General features: G+C 41.3%; 1 protein-coding gene across 2 annotated transcripts in view; it reads left to right on the forward strand.

Moving 5' to 3' along the window:
- The window catches only part of SORCS3 (sortilin related VPS10 domain containing receptor 3), a 595,481-nt gene that overhangs the window by 472,393 nt on the left and 99,491 nt on the right, over positions 1 to 23,597 (forward strand). For both annotated transcript variants that reach the window (XM_040486371.1, XM_040486370.1), the window contains exons 8-9: positions 7,420 to 7,509; positions 15,637 to 15,816. In XM_040486371.1, the coding sequence (XP_040342305.1) occupies positions 7,420 to 7,509; positions 15,637 to 15,816 (270 nt within the window). The remainder of the gene's footprint in view (positions 1 to 7,419; positions 7,510 to 15,636; positions 15,817 to 23,597) is intronic.

The raw sequence follows: 23,597 nt of genomic DNA on the forward strand, positions 1-23,597 counted from the left end.
ATGTTAATAGGTTGTACTGATGTCTCCATTTTCTAGACAGAAAAATTAGGTTAAATTAATTACCTGTCCAAAGTTACCAAGCCAGCAAGTGGCAGAAGCAGAATTTAAACACAGGTCTAGGATCCCAACCAAACTGGTAAAATGCTAAAAAATAAGAGGAAGAGTCCTCTTTGAAAATATGTAATCGGAAACTTATCAAGTCCAGATCCTTTACTGTATTTGACAAACAGGCTCAGAGTCAGGCATGCTGATTCCTCTTCTAGTGCTGTGTGTGGTGTAGACACAAGGTCTTTATCCCATGCTTTTCTAACTCACCACCTTTTCTCTCCCTTACTATCATTCCAAATGGGCAGTGAAGTTTCCAGGGAGTTTCTTAGTAGGGTTGGAGAAGGTGGCAATTGTTTATCAATATGTTTTGGCTGACAAGTGTGCTGGCAACCTCAGTATACATCTCCCCTCCAACACCTCCCCTACACCACACACACACACACACACACACACACACCAAATTGAGAGAACAATATTGGCTTCAATGTCAACTATCTTACTCGAAATCCGTTCTCAGTGAGGTTATTTTGGGGCTGTTATGTTAGGGTCCTAGTAAAAGATTTTATTATGTTAGGGGCCCAATAAAATATTTTATGTGCAAATCTGTTTCAAAGGAGTTCAACCTCAGCACAGTGTATGTGTAGTAGGTAATAGACCCACTCTTTCTAGAAACAGGCAGATAAAACTGCATATTACATTAATATCACACAGCCTCCAGGACATAAAATGAGCAAACACCAGTTTGACAAACACTAAATTCAACATCAAATGGTCTAGCAGAGGAGACAACTTGCTGGTAAGATGCCGTGTTATTCCAAGTGCCATCTCACAGTTTTGATTCAGACACGTAGTGTGGTGCCTTAGCAAAACATTTTTCGAAAATGAGCTTAAGATGGCAAAGTCAACATAACCTGCCATGCAGGAGCCCTCAGGGCCATCCTGATGCTTAGAGCAACTTCCTGATGAGACTTACGGCTCTTTATCAACTCTTGTGGTCCAGCAGTCAGCATCCTGCTTCTTTGTTCTTGAAAGAGAAATGTGATCTTTGAAGGAAGTATGTAGGTGGAGAGGAAGAGAAAGGCCTAACAATGTCAAGATTTATTTCAAATAATCTGAATAGAATTAATGAGCAAAGAAATTGGAAAAGTTAATTGTGCATCCTAACAACTGTGTGGTTCACTTTTGTTTCTTTAAGGAGGAAGAAGCACTGCAGAGGCTGTGTGGGAAGTCACTAACATGTACCTGGAGAGGTGGTCACTTCTCTTGCTTAGGCTGGTTATTCACATTGCGTGGGGCCAGCAAGGTCCTCTGGTCGACAAACCTTCTAAGTGCCATTTCCTTCATTTCTTGTGCAAGCCCAGTTTGTTTCCGCTGTGGCCCCTCCTATTCACAAGTTCCAGGAGCAGCACCGTTCACTCCAGTCCAACAACAGAGCAGTGATGTCTCAAGGCTGGGAAACTATTACGATCCCTCACATAAAAGGATCTGCTTTGTTGGCAGGCATCTTACCTGGGAAATTGGAAGTCAGGTGACATGGGATCCATTCCCCAACCCAGAAGTTTGGAAACCTGACACAGCCTGAAGGACCAGCATGGGCTTGGCAGTCAGATAAATTTGAGTTCAAATTCCAGCTTCACCATTTACTTGCTGTGTGTCTTTGAGTATGTTGCATAACTTCTGCACCTGTCAATTTCTCACCTGAACATAAGAGAGAAGGCCAGTATGTACATAGGGACAGTGCTTGGCATGTAGTAAAGACTCAGAGAATGTTATGCTATGAATATTTATGCCTTGTAGGGTACTAATAGTTTCACTAACAATAATAATAGTAGTAATTAATAGTGTGGATATTAAATAATATCATGAATGTAAAGCATCCAACATAGTAAACACTCAAAAATGTTCATTTTTGCTTCTCTTTTTAGATTATCATGCCCATTTATGAGTTCTAGAGATATTACAAGTTTTCTTCTATCTATGGCAGAAACAGGCTCAACATACTCAAGGCCCTTTGGTTCCTTTCTCTTTTTCTTTCTTTTTTTTTTTTTTTTTTGGCAGATTTCTTCCTCTCCTCCAGGGCAAGCCATCATCTAAAAGCATGGAGAAATGAAAAAAAAAATAATAAAGGATATGTCAGGTTAGACTTGGTTACAGCAAGAATGGGAATAAGTCAGAAGAGATAGATGTATTTAATGGTCAGTGCATTTGTCCAAAGGAATCATTTTCACTGGCCAGGAGCCCAATTAAACCTGTAAAATGGAAATCCAGAAAATCAGATTAACGAGCCAGTCATTAGTGAGGAAAAGACCCAGCTAATTCAGTGTTTAGCATGACGGATGGGCCCAGAGCAAATAATTGGATGACATTCATCATATGTAAAATAAAAGGTGTCACTGAAAAGGAAAGTTGTAATAATCTCTGGGATTTACAATGCCAGCAGATTTGCTTGTAAGGAAGAGAAAAGTTCATCAAAATAGATTAATAGTCGCTAAACTTTATTCTTTTCTTGTGTGGTTGCCAGAGAGCTGTGCAAATAGTATTGGAGAGGCAGCAAATGCATCAGCTTGTATCATCCCAACATTGTGAGGATTTTGCTCCCAAGGAGGAGTGCTAGAGATAAGTTCCTGCAACCATCTAGAAGCTGGGTGGGAATGGACAGTTCTCTACATCCATGGTTTAGTCACTAAATAATGGAGGAAATCAAACTCAAAGCATCTCTGGTTGAGCTGCTTAATCCCCACAATTTGTTATTCCGTTAGTCAATAGGTATTGAGCCCTGCTCTGTGCCTGACATTGTGGGGATACACTTATTCATAATTAAGGGCTCGGGCATAGGCTGGAGTCATAGATTGTAACAATCTTGTCCTGACCTGTGGAGGCTCTATACATTATATAATATGTAATTAGACTCAAATGAGGGATGGTGTTTCAACTGCTTATTGTACCATTTTCTATGTAATAAGGTTTCATTGCATGGTAGTAATTATCAATCTTGTTTTTATTACCTCACCCCTTCTCTTCTATGAAGACATCATTTTTAACATACATCATCAATGTCATCACAGATTTTCTGGGAATATGAAGAATAATAAACATATATACATGTGCCAATTACAGAGATTTTTATATGTTTCTTAAAAAATGAAAATATGTTTCCTTGGAGTCAGGAAAATGTATTGTTATAGCGAGGTGAGATGAATGGATACCCTTCTCAATCACAGGAGGAGGAGAACAGGTTTAGAGCCAAACTTTGCTAGGTTCCAATTTGTCTTATCTTGGGCAAGTCAGTCAGTACCTTATAGTCTCTGAAAGGTTGTCATGAGAATTGAATTAGATAATTTATATAATGGCTACATGCAGTTCTGGAACATGGTAGATGAACTCAATCAATGACCGTTGTGTCATTACTCTTATTATCACATATTCACTAATCATTTGCCACAAGACCAGCACTGCCTAGGAATCAGGGAGGTTGCAACTGTATAATAAGACATGGAGGGAAGATTATAGGAATATGTGTACCATAAGAAAAAAAATGTTGAAAGGGCTGTAGAAATAGGAAGAATAGGGTTGAAAAGTTGAGAGGAGAGAAATTGTAATGAACTGGTGGCATCCAAAATCCTTCCATGATCTTGTAGGTGGTACAGTGACGTGAAACCATCAGTTGGCTCTCAGTAGGTACAGAGAAGGATATCACCAGGACAAAAGCATAACTGCGGGAGTCGTCTTGGTATCACTGGAAGATTTTCTGATGTCCTTGGAAGTGGGAGAACCTCTGGGCTCCTGGGGCTTTATCAGCCCCTTTGTAGTTTGGATCATCCCACTGTGTATCTGAAGTGTAATCTCCATCTTTGATTACTCAAGCACAGAGTCTCCCAGGTTGTATATGTGAGCTTGTGAGAGAGAGAATCTGTACTTGTGCAGGGCTGTATCAGGAATGACTAGACTGAGTTCCCGAGTTGGTGGGGTTGATCACCCTAACGAGGGGACCACTCTGTTCTCCTTTGGCTCTTGGTGATTTGGAAACCGCAAGGGACCCAGTGCAGTTCTATGGTGCTTATCAGAGGCTTGGCAATGCTCTCATCTTGTTCCCTCGGGAGCCCACTGGGTCTTTTTAGGAGAAACTTCTTTTCATTGCTGAGCTCTGGCTGGCATTCACTGACAGGACTAGCCTACTCTGATGCCAGTTTCCTTCCCCAAGGCAAGTTTGGTGATGTTCAGGGTGTCCCGGAGAGAATTGTTTTTTAAGCATATGATAAGTGACCAGAACATGTATTTTGGGGTTTAGAAACTTCATCGTTGTGTATCAAGTCTCCTTTGGGGTTATGGAAGACTTGTAGAACTAGATAGTGGTTATATAACATTGCAAATGTGCTAAATGCTACTGAATTGTACACTTTATTTTTTATTTTTTTAATTTGAGAAAGAGAGAGAACACAAGCTGGGGAGAGGGGCAGAGGGAGAGAGGAAGAATCTTAAGCAGGCTCCATGTGTAGTGTGGAGCCAGACTTAGGGCTCAGTCCCATGACCCTGAGATTATGAACTGAGCCAAAATCAAGAGTCGGATGCTTGACCGAACCACCCAGGTGCCCCAAGAATTGTACACTTTAAAATGACTAATTTCATGTAACAGGAATTTCCCCTAAAATAAAACTTTATCATCATTGTCAACACAAAATGAGGACAGTAGCTACATCTAAGAGGGAGGCGAGGGTCTCAGGACAGGTGCAAGGCACAGAGTCACAGAGGTGTATGTCAGTTGTCGTTTGAAGTTCTGGTTCTGACCTGCTTAGAGTGAGTCCCCTAAACCAGCAGCATTTGCATCATCTGGAAACTCATTAGAAAAGACAATTCTTGGACCTTACCCCAGGCTGATGAACTCAAAGACTCTATAGGTGGGACCCAGGAGTCTGAGTTTTAAGCAGCTTTCTAGGTGATTCTGATGTAGCTAAAGTTCAAACACTACTATTCCAATTCTGGGGTTGACAGGTATACATATGATGGTTTTATAATTTAGAATTAAAACACGAATTCAAAAAGATAATATGCACCCCTCTGTTTATTACAGCCAAATTCTGGAAGTAGCCCAAGTGTCCATCAGTAGATAAAGAAGTGAGATATATATATATATGTATGTGTGTGTGTGTGTATATATATATATATATATATATATATATATATATATATATAATGTATATCTATATTTATCTAAAATATATATAATTATATATATACATATATAATGGAATATTACTCAGCCATAAAAATAATGATATCTAGCCATTTGCAACAACATGGATGGATCCACAGGATTTAATTCTAAATGAAATAAGTCAGAGAAAAATAAACAGCATATGATTTCACCCTATGTGGAATTTAAGAAACAAAACAAATGAAGAGGAAAGAAAGAGACAAACCATAAAACAGAACAAACTATAGAGAACAAACAGATATTTGCCAGAGGAGAGGTGGCTGGGCGGACAGGTAAAATAGGTGAAGGGGAGGGGCGCCTGGGTGGCTCACTGTGTTAAGCATCCAACTCCGGCTCAGGTCATGATCCCACACTCCATGAGTTCGAGCCCCGTGTCAGGCTGTGTGCTGACAGCTCGGAGCCTGGAGCCTGCTTCAGATTCTGTGTCTCCCTCTCTCTGACCCTCCCCTGTTCATGCTGTATCTTTCTCTGTCTCAAAAATAAATAAACATTAAAAAAAATTAAAAAAAATAGGTGAAGGGGATTAAGAGAACACTTATAATGAACACTGAGGAATATATAGAATTGGTGAATCACTATATTGTACACCTGGAATTAACATAACACCTCATTTTAACTGGACTGGAATTTAAAACATAAATAAATGAAATGAAACGCACAAATAGGATCAAGCAAGGACTAGTGGTGACTGTGTGTTTAGTACCAAAGATTATATTTTAATCTGTTCTATGCAGTTGAGATTTAAAAAGGAAAAGACTACTCAACAACTCATTGATCTTAATATGTGAACACCCCATCTCTAAGCCAGTGCAGCACAATATAGATTGAGAACGGATGTCTTTATCAACAAACAAAAACCCAAGTTAAACAACAACAACAAAACCCCAAAGTCCTGGAATACAAAACATGAATGGCTCTAATGAGGAAATAGAGATGTAGGGATAGCATTGAACAGTGGGGACAAAATCAGTCTCTCCTCTTGATTCACAGCCTGTCTTTGCACTGAGTTTTTTACAAGGTTCTGCCTCCCCACAGACTCTAACATTTGCTCCACCTGGCAGCTTGCACTGTCTGCTTTGTGGGCTCCCAATCTGTGCAGAGCAAGGGGGAGCTGTGGGAGATGCCCTCTCTTGGATGGGGAGCGATGGGCGGCTTTCAATAGGGACGTGACATTTCTGCTCCCTGCACCTCCCGCTGTGGATGGGCGCCAGGTTCCAACTGGATTGGGAGGGCTGGCCCGTCTCCAGCAAGTGCTTGGTGAGAACAGAGTGGGTGCCTCCAGTAATTGCCTCCTCAGCACAGCGGCCTGGTTGCTATTGTCATCCTGCTATTTTCTCTGAACAGTCTATGGTATCTTTTCTTGTGAATATTAATTCCCCTCAAGTTAGGACGATTGGGCTGACAGCAGCCATCTGCAGAACTGTGCCATGTTGGCAGGACTTTTCAACAAGCCCAGGCCAGACCATTTCTTGAAGTGGTTTCCAGACTCTTCTAAGAATCCATCCTTCCCAAGTGAGATGATTACAGAGTTTGAGTCCCCCAGCCATCAGGTAGCAGAGCTGGGACTCAAACCCAGGATTTCTCACTTTCCAATCTAAAGTTCTTCCTCTGAGCCTTGATTCCTTTAAATAACTTGCATGTGAAACGGACCAAAACATATCTGCTTAGTGCATAGATTTGTCAATAGGAAGGAAAAAAATGTGCTCAGATCAGAAGTGAAATTTCAAAGTAACAAGAGTTTTTGAGCAATAGTGATTATTTAGAATCAGAAAAAAATTCATTTCACAATCATGTCATGACTGCATTGGATTAGAAACTTGTTTTTTAAGGCAGAATAAATAGATCATGGGTACATCCCATGTCATGGCTTCTGTTTTCTAAAAATACTTATTGGGTGTGTATATATGCAGAGCACAGTGACCAAATGGAGTCCCTGCTCTCAGAGACAGTGTCAACCATTGGGAAAGTCTGTTGTAATTGCTCATTTGTGGTCTACGTGCTATGACATGGGAGCAACTCAGTGCTGTGTTGCCAGCAAGGGTTATTCTCTAAAAGGTTATCACAAACCTATTGTGGCTGTTGATGGAGAAGCTAGTACTTTCAACTTGGCCATGACCCCTGGCCCCATCTGACTTCTTTGTGTTTCCCCTGTGATCCAGGTAACAACTGGTGGAAGAGCCATCTACTATGTGTCCTATCGAAGAGAGGCCTTCGCCCAGATAAAGCTGCCCAAGTACTCACTGCCCAAGGTATGCACAACCTCTGTCCTGGGTCCTGCCAGACAAAGCAGCAGGGAGAGGCTGCCATATTGGGCTCTGGGGAGGTTTGACTTCTGCCTGGGAGACAGCTGGCATTCAGCCTGACATACCACTGCTGGGGTCTGGCCTCTGCTTATGTCCCCGAACATGGGTTCTGTATTCCCTTTTCAGTAGGTTATGCAGGCGAGAGCTTTGATTCCCTGTGTCTCAAACATCCTGTATGGGACTGGAGCCATTTCCCAGGGGCCGTAAGGAAAGGAGAGCTAGTATTCAGTCTCTTCTGAGGGTTCCTCCCTCTTGCAAGGGCCTTACTGCCAAATAGAGGGACAGGCTCAGAAGGGCCTAGGCAGGAGCCCAGATATGTGGAGTGTGTGTGTGGGTGTGTGTGTGTGTGTGTGTGTGTATGTGTGTATACACACATACGAGTGGTGGAACTGGAAAGAAAGCTCAGGGCTTCTAGCTCAGAAGCTCCATTGCCTTTTCCCCAGTCCAGCATGGCCCCGTTTTCTGCCTCCTCCATATATATATATATATATATATATATATATATATATATATATATATATGCATGCATAAAGGTACACAGGTGAGTCTTCTGGTGTTCTTGCTTCTGTCTGCATTTTAATACTAAATATAAATGCACTGCCTGTTTTCTGCTCCCTTCTGCCACTATGAGTAGTTAAAATAGGAATAGTTTACTATAATGTTAATCTCAGATAATGGCATTTTAACTCCTCTATTGAAAAATTATAAAACTTACCCTGTGGGCTCCATCCCTTGTGAACGATGGCTTCTGGCAGAAGATGGATCTTGGAACCTAAATCTGAACATGGACAGGATGCACTTGCATCACCTACTGTAGCTGCAAAAAAGCCAAGTCTCTGGGTGGACACATATCAGATGTAAAGGGTCTGTAGGCTGGTGCTGGGAAAAAAGCTAAGTGAGTACAGAGGTGGAAGGGATTATGGAATAAGAAGGTGGGTAATTGTCTACCCGCTGGTTGTTTTATTCATGCATTTATTCATATATGCATGCTTGCATCCATTCATTCATTTGATCCTTCTTTTATTCACCCATTGAATTGTTGTTTCTCCCATTTAAGCTTTTATTCTGTGCCAGGCACGAAATTAGCTCTGTGGAGCTTATATTCTGGGAGAGAAGAGAGACACTGAATAAGCAATTGTAGGTGTAGGGAGTGTTAGGGGGATAGAAGCTCAAACTCCATTGTGACATAATAAGTGGAGCTTACCTAAAATGGATAGTGAGGACAAGTGTCCTAAAGACAGTCATGTCTAAGCTGATTTAAGAGGGTTAAGGAGTTAACCCTGCAAGCAAGGGTTGGGAAGCCAATAGAACATATATGCATAGGCCCTATTTTAAAAGAGATAATATCATTCTTTCAACAAACTAAAACACCATCTCAAGAGACTGGGTTGCAGAGAGAGAGGTGGAGAGGCTAATGAGATGAACAGGGACTGTATAAAGTAGCCTGAAGAACCATGGGAATCAATTTCTCATTTTTCTCTACCCTCTCTGTGATTGGTTTGAGTGGGACCATTATACAGCTTTGTGGTTGCAGGGTGTACCCATCCGATGGTCTAAACCCAAGCAGGAAAGTGGTACCCTGCTCGCAGAAGATGGGGAAGGGAAAGTTCATAATCATGCTCTTTCTGAAGGAGAAAGACCCCTTGTAGTCACTTGATGATTTCTATGTATTGGAGCAGGAGAGAAGTATTTTGGGAACTTTCCAAACCATATCCCCAGTGTAAGGCCTGTTTCATCTCTGTATTGTGTGCATATTTTATGTATTCTCAGCCTTCTGAGGAAAACAAACAGTTCGCTCCCCTGGGCAGTGTGGCTGCAGGTGGGGACAAATGAAGCCTGGAATTGATCAGAATGCTGGGACACTCCATTAACGATCAGCAACCCCATGGCAGTTTATTGTGGTGGAGTACTGTCCGTGCGGCCCCTTTTATAGAACTTCATCCACAGCAGCTTCATTAATATGAGGGCTGCTGTGAAAATAGCTGGATGGTTATCGATCCCCTTTATTAGCCAGCGTTGGCTCAGATTTTCATAGCCTAGGCTGAGGAGGTGAGGACAGAGGGGGTGGAAGTGTTTAAAAGTGGAAATGGCTTTTAAGCAAGTTGTTGCTGTTCCATGAGCTGCGGCTGCTGCTGGGCCTCTTACTTAAAAAGCAAAAACAAAGAGAAGCTCCTGTCATCACTGCCCTCACACCTCTCCTCCCTGCCTGTCTGTTCAGAACGTGCTCTCCTGGGGCGCTCCGTGGCTCGGAGTATTTTGCAGAGAATGAAATGAACACCATTAATAACGAGTGGCATTATTAGGAGCAGCAGCCTTGTGCTGAGTTCTCCAGAACCAGTTCCTGGGTGTCGGCTTGGCAAGGAAGCCATGTACCAGCAAGGTGGGGAGGCAGAAGACAGGGGGCCATGCCTGACTGGGGAAAAGGCAATGAAGCTTCTGAGCTGGAAGCCCTGAGCTTTCTTTCCAGCTCTACCACTTGCTTATCCATGAGCCCAGGTCTTCTTATCTGTGAAATGGGCATCATAATATCATTGAACATTACTGAGCCCGGTGCTGCTGGAGAACAATAAGGTTTAAGAAATTCCCCCACTCTTTTATGTTGCTGGAAGTGGCTCCCTGCAAAGAACCACTCTTCCCAGTGTGCCTCCCTAAGACACAGATGCCTGCCTGTTTGCCTTTGACAAGACCAACTTCCCCTTCTTTGTCTCGTAAATGATTACCTGAACTCTTTGTCCCCACTGACCAATCTGGACAAAATGCTGGCTATTTTCACTCGATCAGACTTAGTCTGGGCTTTCACCTTCTCCCAAACCCATGAACTCTGCCCACTCTTGAGCAGATGCGAGCATTGAGGGCTTAAGCAGTCACTGGAACTCAGAACAACCCGTTAACAGCCCTTCTGAAAATCACCTGACGTGACAAAGCTTAAGGAAGGTGGTTTCCTGTCTAATGGCCCTCTCTGCTGCCACCTGCTCCCCCTTCTCCCCACACCCAGTTCTCTCTAGCTTCGTTTTATTTTCTAATCACTTCATAAAAGTAATTCTTTTCTGCCTTTACTCTTGAGGGACTTTAGATATGACAGCCAGACTGTTCCCCCTTTTGCAATAGCCTTTGCAAGTAAAGTCTCTCCCTACCTAAGTCTGGGTTTGCTTTTAGTTGACAGTAGAATATGTTTAATCCCATTTTGAATAATAAAAGAGAGGAGAGGGAAATATGCTTGAGAAAATTTATTATAATGATAACGACGGTGATATTAACCTTTTCCTTAATTTCCGTAGGACAGTTTTCCTTAATGTTTACATTTCCCCAAATACTGATTTATCCTTCTTTGCTCCCTCACAGCCATACTTCTTAAAATGTTATCTGTAATTCTTATCTCTTTGGTTGCTTCTTATCCACCCTTCCATCCACTGCCAGATGCCCTGTGCTCTCCCACAGCCCTCTCTCCACTATTCCACCAAAAATCCTCTGGCCATTGTTACCAGAGACCACCTCCACACCAAATCCAATAGACATTTGTATAACTCTTTTTTTTTTTTTTTTTTTTTTAACCACTCTGGAGCATTTGACAGTGTTTAAAAAAAAAAAAATCCATACCTGATAATCTTCCCTTTGGAATATTTTATTCTGATTTCCTTTTCTGGATCCCCTTCCCTTGCCACCCATTAAATGTTGACCATCCTAAGTTCTCCTGGTATTCTGCATGGTTCCTTGGTGACCTCATCACTTCTCTTCATATTGGTGACATCTGTATACACAGCCCCATCCCATATCCACTGAACCCTAGACTGTATCTCCAACTGCCTATTTGAAGTACCTCCCCTAAATGATCTCATTGTAAAAATCTGGAACTGAGCTCAGAGTCTCTATATGATATCCCTAATATTTCATCCTTCTCCTCTGTTTACTTAGTCCATCTAAACTTTCATTGGTTATCTACCGTGTGCTAGATACTTAGTAAGTGCTAGAAATGAAGTGATAACTAAGAAAGGCACATTGTCTGCCCTCTGGGAGGTTACAGTCTAGTGAGACAGACAGACATAAACTAAATGATTACACAAGTATTTAATTATGAGTATTTAGTTATGATTGTGTGAATATGCTAAAAAGAAGCAGAGAATTTTGTAAGTTGGATATCTGATATATTATTAAAGATATGCCCTTTTCCTTCATCCCCCTGTGGGTTCTGCCTTCTTAATATCTCACCAGCCATTTCATAGGATTCTCATAGAATACCTGCTTTCTTAGCTCAGGCCCCCATGTGTCACTTTGGAGCTTGTTGCAGTGACCTCATAAGCCTTCCTCTCTGCCCCACTGAAATTCACCTTTCACACTGCCTCCACAAAGAATGAGATCACACAATGCAGCTGGTGTTCCCCAGCCAAATCTCTGCACCGATCAACTCGAATTATTTTCTCGGGCTTAAAATCGTGTGCTAGTTTTGGATTTCTTTTCTGGGCGAAACTTAGGTGTGCCATACACAACCCCTTAAGATGCAGTCACTGTCTGTCCTCACCTCCCTCAGGGGAAAACTGCCTTCAGGCCATTCAAGTTCCACACATTTCCATGGATGCCCTGCCCCTCTTCCTGTCAGTACTTGTGTGGGGGACCTTCCTCAGGTTCACAAAAGGCCAAGAGTTGGGGCGCCTGGGTGGCTCAGTTGGTTAAGCTCAGGTCATGATCTCACAGTTCATGAGTTTGAGCCTCATGTTGAGCTTTGTGGTGACAGCTCAGAACCTGGAGCCTACTTCGGATTCTGTGTCTCTCTTGCTCTCTGCCTCTCCCCCACTCACTCTCTCTGCCTCTCTCTCTCAAAAATAAACATTAAATTTTTTTTAAAAACAAAAAGGCCAGGAGTGAGGGATGTCCCCACCACCATTGGACATCTGCTTGAGGTCAGGTTCTACACCTTATTCTCTGTATTCTTATTATAACGTTTGGCACCTGGCAGATGCTGAATATCATATGTGTTTTTACAGTGAATGAAGTAACAGTCGGCCCAGATTACACGAAAATGTTTCAGTCACAGGGAAGTATTTCTACCATTGCTCACCTATGAAGTCGCACGTTTAGGTTTGTGAAAGGCAACTATGATTCTTCCAAATTAATGGTAGAAGGGTTTAGAGGGAATGCTACTTATCATGTTTTCCAAATAAAAACATGAAGGTGGTAACATCTGATGCTGCCCAAATTCCAGTTTAGTAAAGTCCCAATCAGAATTTACTTACTGATTTTTCCCCTCTTGGGTTTCTCTCTTCATCACTGATCAGATCTCTCCCTGCATGTTCTCAGGAGTAGCAAAAATGTCTTCATTGTCTTAGAAGGAGGTGACACGTGCTTTGGGGTTAGCTTGAGATCACAGGATTCAAGAAATATGCTTTATTATCATCAGATCCCTATTAGACCAATAATCCTGATAATGCTTTTATTGTTCTTGAAGATTTACTATTCTGGTTATTATTGGTTGATCCCTATTCAACTGCAAGATCTATTTGGAGAGAGGACACATAGTTTAGAGCTTTTTCAAAGACTGATTCCCCAGACTGCATGCACCTGGATTGCCTGCAAGGCTGGTTCAGATGGTAGAATTTAAGGCTCCAAAGCCAGATGTACTGAATCAGAACTGTAGGCAGTGGGACATGTGAGTCTACATGCTATTAAAATCTGCAGGTAATTTTGATGCATATTGAGTTATACTCCCACTGATACGGAGGCTAGCTTCTTGATTCAGATAGTCTTGGGTTTAAATCTTAGTAATATCATTTATTAGCTAAGTGACATAGGGGAATTAAGAATTTCACAAGCAGACTTCCCAGAATCCTAGGTGCTAGAGAGCGCTGTCTCTCCCAGAGACTGCAATACCTGTTGGCCAGGTGATACGCGCCAGTACAGCTCCAAACTAAGATGCATTCACAGCAAATCTGGCTGCCTTTAATCCTGACCATGCCCCAGTGTTTTAAGTTGTTTTTTTCCACTTATTTTACATTAGTTTAGTCTAAAATAACTTAGCTCATTCATTTTTATAACCAAAACATCTGGGAAAAGCCCGGCACTTCTATTGCATTTTTAACTGGGTAAGTGAATTTAATTCGTATTTCCTGCAGCTGCTATTTCCCCTCCTACCGGGTTCTTGGGCTTTCATTCCACACCAACACAACACAATTTCATCACATGGTTTTTAAAAGGAAGCCTTATTTCCATTTTCAAGCAGCTCAGCGGGAACCTGTAATTCTATAAGGTGCGTAAGCACAAATGAGCTACTGAGGTCTTAGTCAAGGCGACCTAGGGAGTTCAAGGCCAGAGGCTGAGATCTGACAGATTCGCCAATAAAAAGATCCAGAATTCTTCTCACTTTCCCACATCCTGGTTGTCCAAATCAAATGAGCTTCTCTTTTTTTAAAATCATCCTGAGAGAAGCTTTCCATAGTTGTGTCATTATAGACATTGCTACCTCCTTTTGCTGCTGAAATCATTTCTGGGAAAGGTTGGCCAAAAAAGGTAAAAGCTAGACCCAGCTTGGTGATTTACTTACTGTCAACTCCAATTGCCTGTGCCCCTACTATGAGTGCTTGCCACCACAGTGACAAGGGTCCTCTCCTGCTTTCCCAGGATATCATTACTCTTTGCAATATATATCTGTATATTAATGCATTTTTCAACTGCTTCCATTATGTCAAGTGTTCATCTGTGTCAACATCTCCTCCTGACAGGGCAAATTCCCTAGAGGAGGACTTGAGTTTGTGATAATCTTTGTATAGTGCCTAGCTACATATGAAAACTGGCTTTTATAAATTGTTTTGAATTGTGAACTGATTAGATTTGATTTTAGAAATGATCTAGTCCAGGTATGCAGACTAAATTGACTTCAGAGATCAGGAAGTTGATATTAATATGTAAGTGGCCGGTCATAAGAACATTTGGGTACTTGAGGCTGAGACTTCGGGAGTGCTGACTTTACCTAAAAGACTGCGCAGTCAGGTATTGAACAGAGACTGTGGTTGAACCAAATATTTGTGATTCATATTCATCTCATGGGTCTTTGGATTACAACTTCTGATCTGGAGGCTGTCTGTCCAAATGCTTAGAAGCTAACAGGTTAGACTCCTATTACAAAGGTTCAAAACTTGGTTCTTCCTCTGACTAGCTATGTAATAAATATGAAGCAAGCTGGCAAACCTCTGTGTACCTTAGTTTATTCCTCAGTAAAATGGGAATAATACTGCCTCCACTGTAGAATTATTTGGATTTTTCACTAAAATAATACATTTAGATGACTTAGAATAAGTGCTCAGGTGTTAGCTATTCTTTTTATCAGTAGCCCAACCTCTTCAGTATTATGGTGAGAAAATTAAACCTCAGGGACCCAGATACATTCCACACCATATAGCTAACTTTTAGTAGAGTTTCTATTATGACCCAGAACACTAAATTCCAGGTTGAGTATCCTTTCTTCCATATCTGTGATTTTCAAATATTATGCTATTAGCAGCAGAACCTCCCTCACCTTTTACTCCCAAAATATTACATGGGACTCCAGTATAAAACAGATTCAGGTGGTATTGCTCTGGTTGAAACAGAGTTGGAAGCCCAGAATCCCACTCATTGGCTATGCCTCCATGCCATCCTTCTTGCAATCCCCATGACTCTGAAGATTCCAACGACAAGTTTCAAAACCACTACAATAAAAGTTTGAAAACATAAATGAAGATCTAAAGCAGGGATAAGCCCTGTATTCTTTGCATGTGTGTTTCCTCTTGCAGGGCTGTATGTTTCTGTTAGCACTAACACTAACTCTCAGATATAAAACTAAAAAATGAAAGTGGATGAATCCCTTGGAGCCATAGAAAATGATACCCACCAAAGCCCCTTACACCCATCTTACTGTCACTTAGCAAGGAACAGAAATCGCAAAGCTCTTAATATATAGCCTTGGTCCGACACAGAATTGTTTAACGTTGCCTATAACTCAGGCATTTTCTCAACCTCTCAATAAGTCATGGTAATTACTCTGGGTCCCACTGGGCAGAGAGATATGGAGATCTGAGTCCTTACAAGTTTTCCATCTTCTTACAGGACATGCACATCATCAGTACCGATGAGAACCAAGTGTTTGCAGCCGTCCAAGAATGGAACCAGAATGACACGTACAACCTCTACATCTCAGACACGCGTGGCATCTACTTCACCCTGGCTATGGAGAACATTAAGAGTAGCCGAGGTCTAATGGGAAACATTATTATTGAATTGTATGAGGTATGTAGCCAAGACTGTCCTGCACCTGGATCTGCCTCTCTTTTTCATGAATTTTAATGGTATAAAAATAACCATTGCCATCAACTAGTCCTGGGTTCAGACCTCAGCTGCACCCTTTAGCAATTGTGTGACTTGAGGCAAGGGACTAACTTAACCTGTGCCTCAACTTCCTCACCTGTAAAATATTTGCCTAATGAGGTGGTTGTGAGAAGGAGAGATAATGTATGTAGAGCATCCAGTGTGGTGGTTGACTCAGTGAGCTTTAACAAATGGTAGCTGAAGTTGATGTTCTTGTGTGTATAAGCATGATTACAAGCCAGACATGCAGGTATTTGACCTAGATGGGCTCACTTAAGTTCCCCTTTCAACTCTATGGACTCAGAGTGGAGGCACGTATCTACTTATATATGTTATTTGGAAAATTCCATCCTATGAACAAATTTTATAGGAAAATAAAAGTGAATATCAGCGCTTGGAATGAGGGTTTCCCTAAAATGCCACCAGATACCAACCTCTGCGCATGAGGGAAGAACGGGCCTTGACTTATGTTGAGTTGTTGTTATTGTTGTTTAATATCAGCATCACCTTACTGAGTTTTCAGTTATATTGAGGTTTGTTTTTAAATGTGATCACCAGTTAAAGAATAATTTATCTAGGAAAACAAGTGACTCCTCATAGGAACTAGAGAAAAAAAACTAATTGTTTCAGTGCCCCTAAGACTATGGTACTTTTTTATATCTCTAGTGGCTGTGTATGACCTTTGATGGTCCTGGCCACAGTGCCCACCTTGGTATGATGGATTTAGTTGAGTAAAGGGATGTATTTTGTTATCCAGCATTCACTCGTAACTAGTGGTCAACCTACACGTGTTATACCGGTTGAGGACATTCATTTGTGGAGGGGGAAGTTGTCTGTCATGAGTGGTAGCTTCAGATGGTATGCGTGAGCTGCTCCCTTAGGAGTTTTCACCTTTGGGGAGTGGGAGCAGCTTTTAGAAAAGAGGGATCAGTGCAGGGGCTTCTACTTTGCAGTGACCTCTTCTGAACAGCGCCCGTCAAACTTCCAGCATCCCTGTATTGGTATCTAAGTTGGCTCTTCAGTTATTGAGAGCAGTGGAAACATATACGATTCTAGTTATTTTGTTAGGCAGGATTACACAAAGGTCTGGGGTGTAGTGAATGTCATTGGGTGTAAAAAACAAAATCAGTAGAAATAACTGTGATTTCCTAGGAGGTAGTTGACAAGTACTGAAAGAATTCCCTTAACAAACAAGGTCCCAGTTTGGAAAATTGTCCAGATTTCTTCTCAGAGTTCTTGCCCATGAAAATGGGCAAAGATGACTAAGGTGTGTAAAGGGCTTTGGGAAGCTTACATTTGCATGCCTCTATTCATACCTGGAAGAAGAAATATACATTGTTATTGGGCAGTAAGTCACATCTAGTGGGAAGGTTTGGATGAAATGTTCCCAGGACTCAGGCCATTCCAACCAACATTCCAAACCAAGTTCCTATTTGCGTAAGTGAGGCTATCGAGGTGAGAGGATTACTCATACTCCTGCAGTTAGACTCCAGTAGGACAGAGTAGGCATTGCTGCAGATGATCTTTCAATTGTGAACTCCCTGTGTCTCTGGTCCTTTTGATAAGTCAGGTGAGTTTGGCACTGTGCTGTTCCTTTCCTAATAAAGGCACCTAAAACCCCTTGGTCATTGTGAATAGTGAGCCACTCTGATCTGAAGTAGAACAAGGATTAAAGTGAAGAATGTGCCTAGATACATGTAATCTCTTTTGTCTTGCTGAAGGCAGTCTTGCATTTTCAGTTTTATTGGGAAAAATGCATGGTGTCATTATATCTATCGAGAAGCAAGACATACTAGGCAAGGCAACTTCTCTAAAACCAGTTCTGTTGAGCTCGTTTTCCATTTAATTTTATCAAGGTTCATTGTGCCCCTACTTTGTGTTAAAGCCCATGAGCAAGGGAGGAGAGATACTAGTTCGTACCCTCAGGAAGCTGGCCATGTAGCTTGTTGGACTTTGAGGAAGTCACTGAACGAAGTTCCTTTTTTACCTGCCCAGATTGGAATCAGTTGAGACAGAGACAAAGGGTGAGAGAATTGGAGATCAGATGTCAGTGTTACTTCTTTTTAAAAGTTATGTAGGAGGGAGTGGGCTTGCTAATACTGCACCCCAGAACTGGATACACCCATCCAGTCACATGCACAATTAGTAAATGCTCTTCTGTGGAAGCCTCTTCCTGTAACATCATTGCAGTGAGATATAGAGAATGTGATCTTTGCAGGCAGAGCCCTAAAATAGTGAACATGGGGATGAGCCATACATGCACAGTTATTCTTTTGCAATGTTACCAATCTTATTATAAGTCTTTTTGCCCTGGGGAGGAAGAAGTAGAAGGCATTCCATATTTTGAGAGTGGCAGGAGCCAAGAACTAGATGGATAGTGTAGATTTGCAAGACCATGAACTAGCCAATCTAATTGCATAGAATAGATTATTGTCAGGTACGAGAATGAGTGCCAGATAAATGGTTGGATTTCAGATTCTATAAGGCATTTAATACCAAGGGAATAAATTGTATCCTCACGCTACCTAGACTATGACCATATTAAGGTTTTTAGAGGGTGATGCTGTTTTGCACCTGGAGATGCATTCTGTGATTTGGAGAGAAAGCTAAATTTAATTGGTCTCTAGGGGTCATTAGTTTTTAACCTTCTTCACTGGAGATTCTCACAGAAACTGAGATAGTGTACCATATGGCCAGTTAGCAGAGAGACTATAACTTTTCTGGACTCTGAATGCCCTTGAGTAGTGCAGCTGGGAAAACTAGTAAGCTTTCACATTCAATTCAACTAAATTGAATACACTTTCATAGAGTGTATTTTGTTTGATGAGATGTGGCTAGTGCATGAGACTCACAATCTACTGGAAAGATATGTGATTCTATTAGGGTAGTGATCATAGACTAACTTGTATTAAGGCTATGATTTTCCATGTTGTAGGATCAATAAGGAGGAAGGTTACTTCTAACTTGAGGAATTTGGGGAGTCCTTTAAATGAGTTGGCTTAAAGGATGAATTACTGGAGCTTGAGAGAAAGACAGGTCTGGTGGAATCCCAGCATGAGACGAGAACTAGAGTCTGATGAGTAGATGCCCATTTTCATGGAATGTGGAGAGATTTTTGGAAACATTGGGGATAAATATTGTGACTATACTAGTAAAGAGCTGGATTGAAGAGTTGCGCATTTATTTGATGGGCTAACATTTCTCTGTGTTTTTCCCCTACATCTACATACCTAAAAAATGATATTTAGATGCATGACATAGTCCCCTATGCCACATTAATGTCTAACTTTATATTATAATGTGATAGGGTATTATACCTGTTTAACCTTGTCTGAAATGTCAGGGATGCCTTTAGGTAACATGGATGTGAGGTGGCTCAGAATGAGCACAGCCACTTAAATCTACTTACTAGTGTATCACTCTATTTTGCATGTGGCCCTCTCAAGCTTCTTCTTGACCGCGGAAAGGAGACAAAGAAAATGAGAACTTACTTGAGAATTCACCTTACAGGTCTTGTCTCTAAAAGACCTTGGAAACCAATGGGAATCCACCCCACTGAATGTCCTAAAACCAAGTAGAGCAGAGACATTGTGTGTTTCCTGGTCTGTTGGAGCAGTCTCCTACTGTAGAGAGTCCCATCTCATTCTTTAATCCCTGCTTCAAAGTACAATATTTCCATGGCTGTAATTACATAATCAGGTGAGAAAATAATTCTTGAAGGACAAATAATAATGTTTTTTTAAGGTGTCAGAGCCTGTTCCATCAAAACAAGTCTGGTGTTGACAATGAATGTAATCTATTATGTGTGTTCACCATTCTTCTATGATACTCGTTTCACATAGAGCTTTGTTGTGGTTTCTTTACATCACACATTACTAACTCTAAACTTCATTTCTTCTTAGTTGCTTTCCACAGATAAATCAAGAAACAAATATCCTTTCCAACGCCCTCAATTATATTACAGAAACATGCTCTGAGCTGCTAGTCGGATGCATTTTTTTTTTCAATATTTTCCTGGATATTAAGCATCCAACTTGTACCTCATCATAATAATAACAACAGCATATGAGACAATGCCTTAGACCGGCATTGTTGAATAAATATATAATACAGGCTACAGATGCAGTTCTAAATTTTCTACTACTCACATTTTAAAAAGTAAAAATAAACAGGTGAAATTAATTGTAATAATATGTTTTATGTAACAAAATTATCTAAAATATTATCATTTTAGTATGTGTTCCATTTGAAAAATACTAATGAGATATTTTATATTTTTCCATACTGAGTCTACAAAATTCAGGGTGTATTTTACACTTCCCACACATCTCAATTCCTATGCTAAATTTTCATCAGAAATACTTGATCAGTATTTACATTTCATAAAATTTACGGTAGAAAAAGAAGATTCACATACCCAAGTTATTCCAAACATATTTAAAGTTTGCCAATAACAGAATTGGGTGTCAGTTTTTAAATTGAAGTTTAAATTGCTTAAAATCAAATACAGTTAAAAATCATTTCCTTAGTCCCACCGGCCACATTTCAAGTGCTCAGTAATCATATGTAGTTAGTGGCCATGGTACTGAATTGCATAACCCTAAATAATGTATATACTTTTTCTTATTTATCAATTGCCCTATCTCTTTGTGGCAGGTATCATTCTCCCTTGTGCCTATGAGAGTACAGAGATGCAGAGAATTTAGTAACTTGTCTGAGATCATACAGATAGTAAAATGGTGGAGCTGTGTTTAAACCATTCCATGTCTATTTGATTAAAAAGCCCAGGCTCTTTCCACTATGCAATTTTTCACATTTATGTTTTTTTTTAATTGAAGTATAATTTACGTATAGTAAAATTTACCCTGTTTGGTATACAGTTCTATGTGTTTTGACAGGGATACACAGTTGTGTAACTATCATCATTATCAAGATAGAGAACAGTTCTGTCACACCAAAATATTTCCTTTTTGTCGTCAACCATCCTCCTACCCTAAATCACTGATTTATTTCTCTCTCCTGATTCACCTTTTCTAGATTTTCATGTCACTGGAATTATACAGTAGATAGCCTTTTGAATTTGGCTTCTTTTACTTAGAATAATGCACTTGAGGGGCTCCTGGGTGACTCAATTGGTTAAGCATCCAGCTCTTGATTTCAGCTCAGTTCATTATAACACGGTTTGTGAGTTCAAGCCCCATATTGGGCCTTGTGCTGATGCTGTGGAGCCTGCTTGGGATTCTGTCTCTCCTTCTCTTTCTGTGCCTCTCCAACTTGTGCGCACGCTCTCTCTCTCTCTTTCTCTGTCTCTCAAATAAAAAAGTAAACTTCAAAAAATTAAGGGGCGCCTGGGTGGCTCGGTTGGTTAAGCGTCCGACTTCGGCCCAGGTCATGATCCCACCCTTCCTGAGTTTGAGCCCCATGTCGGGCTCTGTGCTGACAGCTCGGAGCCTGGCGCCTGCTTCAGATTCTGTGTCTCTGTCTCTCTCTGCCCCTCCCCCACTTGTGCTCTGTCTCTCTCTATCAAAAATAAATAAAATGTAAAAAAGAACATTTTTTAAAAATTAAAAAAAAATAATAATGCATTTGAGATCCATTCATGTTGTTGAATATCAGTAGATATTCCTTTTTTATTGCTGAGTAGTATTCCATTTGTGGATATGCCCTAGTTTATCCCTTCATTCAGCAGTTGAAGGACATTTAAGTTGTTTCCAGTTCTGTGAGCTAATGAATAAAACTTCTATAAACATTCACCAGAACATAAGTTTTTTTTTATTTCTCATGGTTATACACCTAGGAGTAGGATTGTGGGATTGAATGTGTTTCTAAAGTGGCAACCCCACCAGAGATGTATGAGAGTTCTGGTTGCTTCACATCTTCACCAACACTTGGCATTATCAGTTGAGTGAGTGTGTGTGTGTATGTGTGTGTGTGTAGCTACTGTGAAGGGGCCTAATGGCACCTTATTGTGTGTTTAATTTGAATTTCTTAATGACTATGTTGACCTCCCTAGGATGGATAAAATGAGACCCTGTGAGTCATCCATAGTATTTTGCTTTCTTCGCCCATCTTATTGATGTTTCCTTGCTTTCCCCGTCCCTTGTGTCTGTGCCCCGCCTTTGCTTTATCATGACTTTAAGTGACCCATCTTGGGCTAAATGATCAACTGCTGTTAGATTCCACAGGGCCATCTTTCCCAAACTCACCTTGACCCGCCCCTCACCATAGGTCCCACTGTAGGGACAGCCCACAGCAGACCATGATAATTGTTTTTCTCAGCAGAGCCCCGGTTTCCTTGTCCTAAGGGCCCAGGGAGGTGAGCAACAGATGATCATGCCACCTGGACTTAGTACTCTGCCAAGAGGCCGCTGTCAGTTTCCCTTCATACCTCAAATTGATTCCCAGAAGGAAAGTGGGCCAGGCAGGCCCGCACTTGTCCCACCCTCTTCTGTGGGCACCATCACAAGCTGTTGCCCTTCTCTTTGAGCTCTGGGGCCAGCAGCTGCGGCCATGCTTCTGATTTCAAATAACAGTGGGAGGTCACATGGTTAGAGTCTATCAGATGCCAAGTATCTCTTTGGATGGAAGAGTTAAAATGTATGTTTCCTTCCCTAATCCCTTTATGTTGTATGTAGTGAGGGTAAGTAGTGTTTCATGATACTTTTGCATCAGAGACACATATGGGTCTACATGTATACTCATGCATGTATATGTGGGCGTGAGGACTAGACTGCAGCATAAACATATTTCATTCTTGGGCCGCAGTCAGAAAGGTTGAAAGCTGTTGGTCTAGGGCATGCAAAAGCAAAGGGCCCTCCAAACTTACAGTCCTTTATACACGATACAGAGCCAAGAAGCAACTCAGTAATAATGTAAGGATTTTAAACAATCCAAATGCAAGTGGGCAGTGTTCTGTTCTTTCAGACTGGAGGGAGATTGCTTGTGGCTCCTTTGTAACTGCAGGAGAAACACCTTCAGAGCTGCAGATGGGTTCCTTGGAAAACTCTCCTTCCTATATCTTTTCAGACCCCATTCTCCTAATTTTTCTCTCCTAATATGTCGGGATTGCAAAAATTGCTCATCTGAATGTGGAGTGCTCATTGGGAAACTATGGTAGTGACCATTCCATTTGCCAAAGACACTCATCCAGAAGAACTGGACATAGCTGAATGGCTAGTAATTCATGCTGTAAGGCATCCAGCTAGGAGGCAGCAGATGGGGGTGACAGGAGCCCCACATGAGATGTCTAAATCAGACCTGTATATTTTGTCCCAGGAAGTAGACAGCAAGGCCCTAGGTACATGTTGTGTTGGAAGGGGCCAGCTGGCTTAGATGAGACAGTTCTCTAGATCATTATCTGGTGGTCCAACAGAAAAGGTACCAGCTCTGTGTCTGAAGATAATACCAAAAGTCCTCCATCACACAGATGGTTCTAAAGAAACACAGGGTCCGGGGCGCCTAGGTGGCTAAGTCGGTTGAGCATCTGACTTCGGCTCAGGTCATGATCTCACGGTTCGTAGGTTCGAGCCCCGTGTCAGGATCTGTGCTGACAGCTCAGAGCCTAGATTTTGCTTCAGATTCTGTGTCTCCCTCTCTGTCTGCCCCTCCCTCACTTGTGCTCTCTCTGCCTCTCAAAAATGGACAAATGTTTAAAAATTAAAAAAAAAAAAAAGAGAAAAAGAAAGAAACACAGAGTCCACTCT

The sequence above is a fragment of the Herpailurus yagouaroundi genome, unplaced genomic scaffold, assembly GCF_014898765.1.
Source record: "Herpailurus yagouaroundi ecotype Mexico unplaced genomic scaffold, PumYag 163, whole genome shotgun sequence".
NCBI classification, from domain to species: domain Eukaryota; kingdom Metazoa; phylum Chordata; class Mammalia; order Carnivora; family Felidae; genus Herpailurus; species Herpailurus yagouaroundi.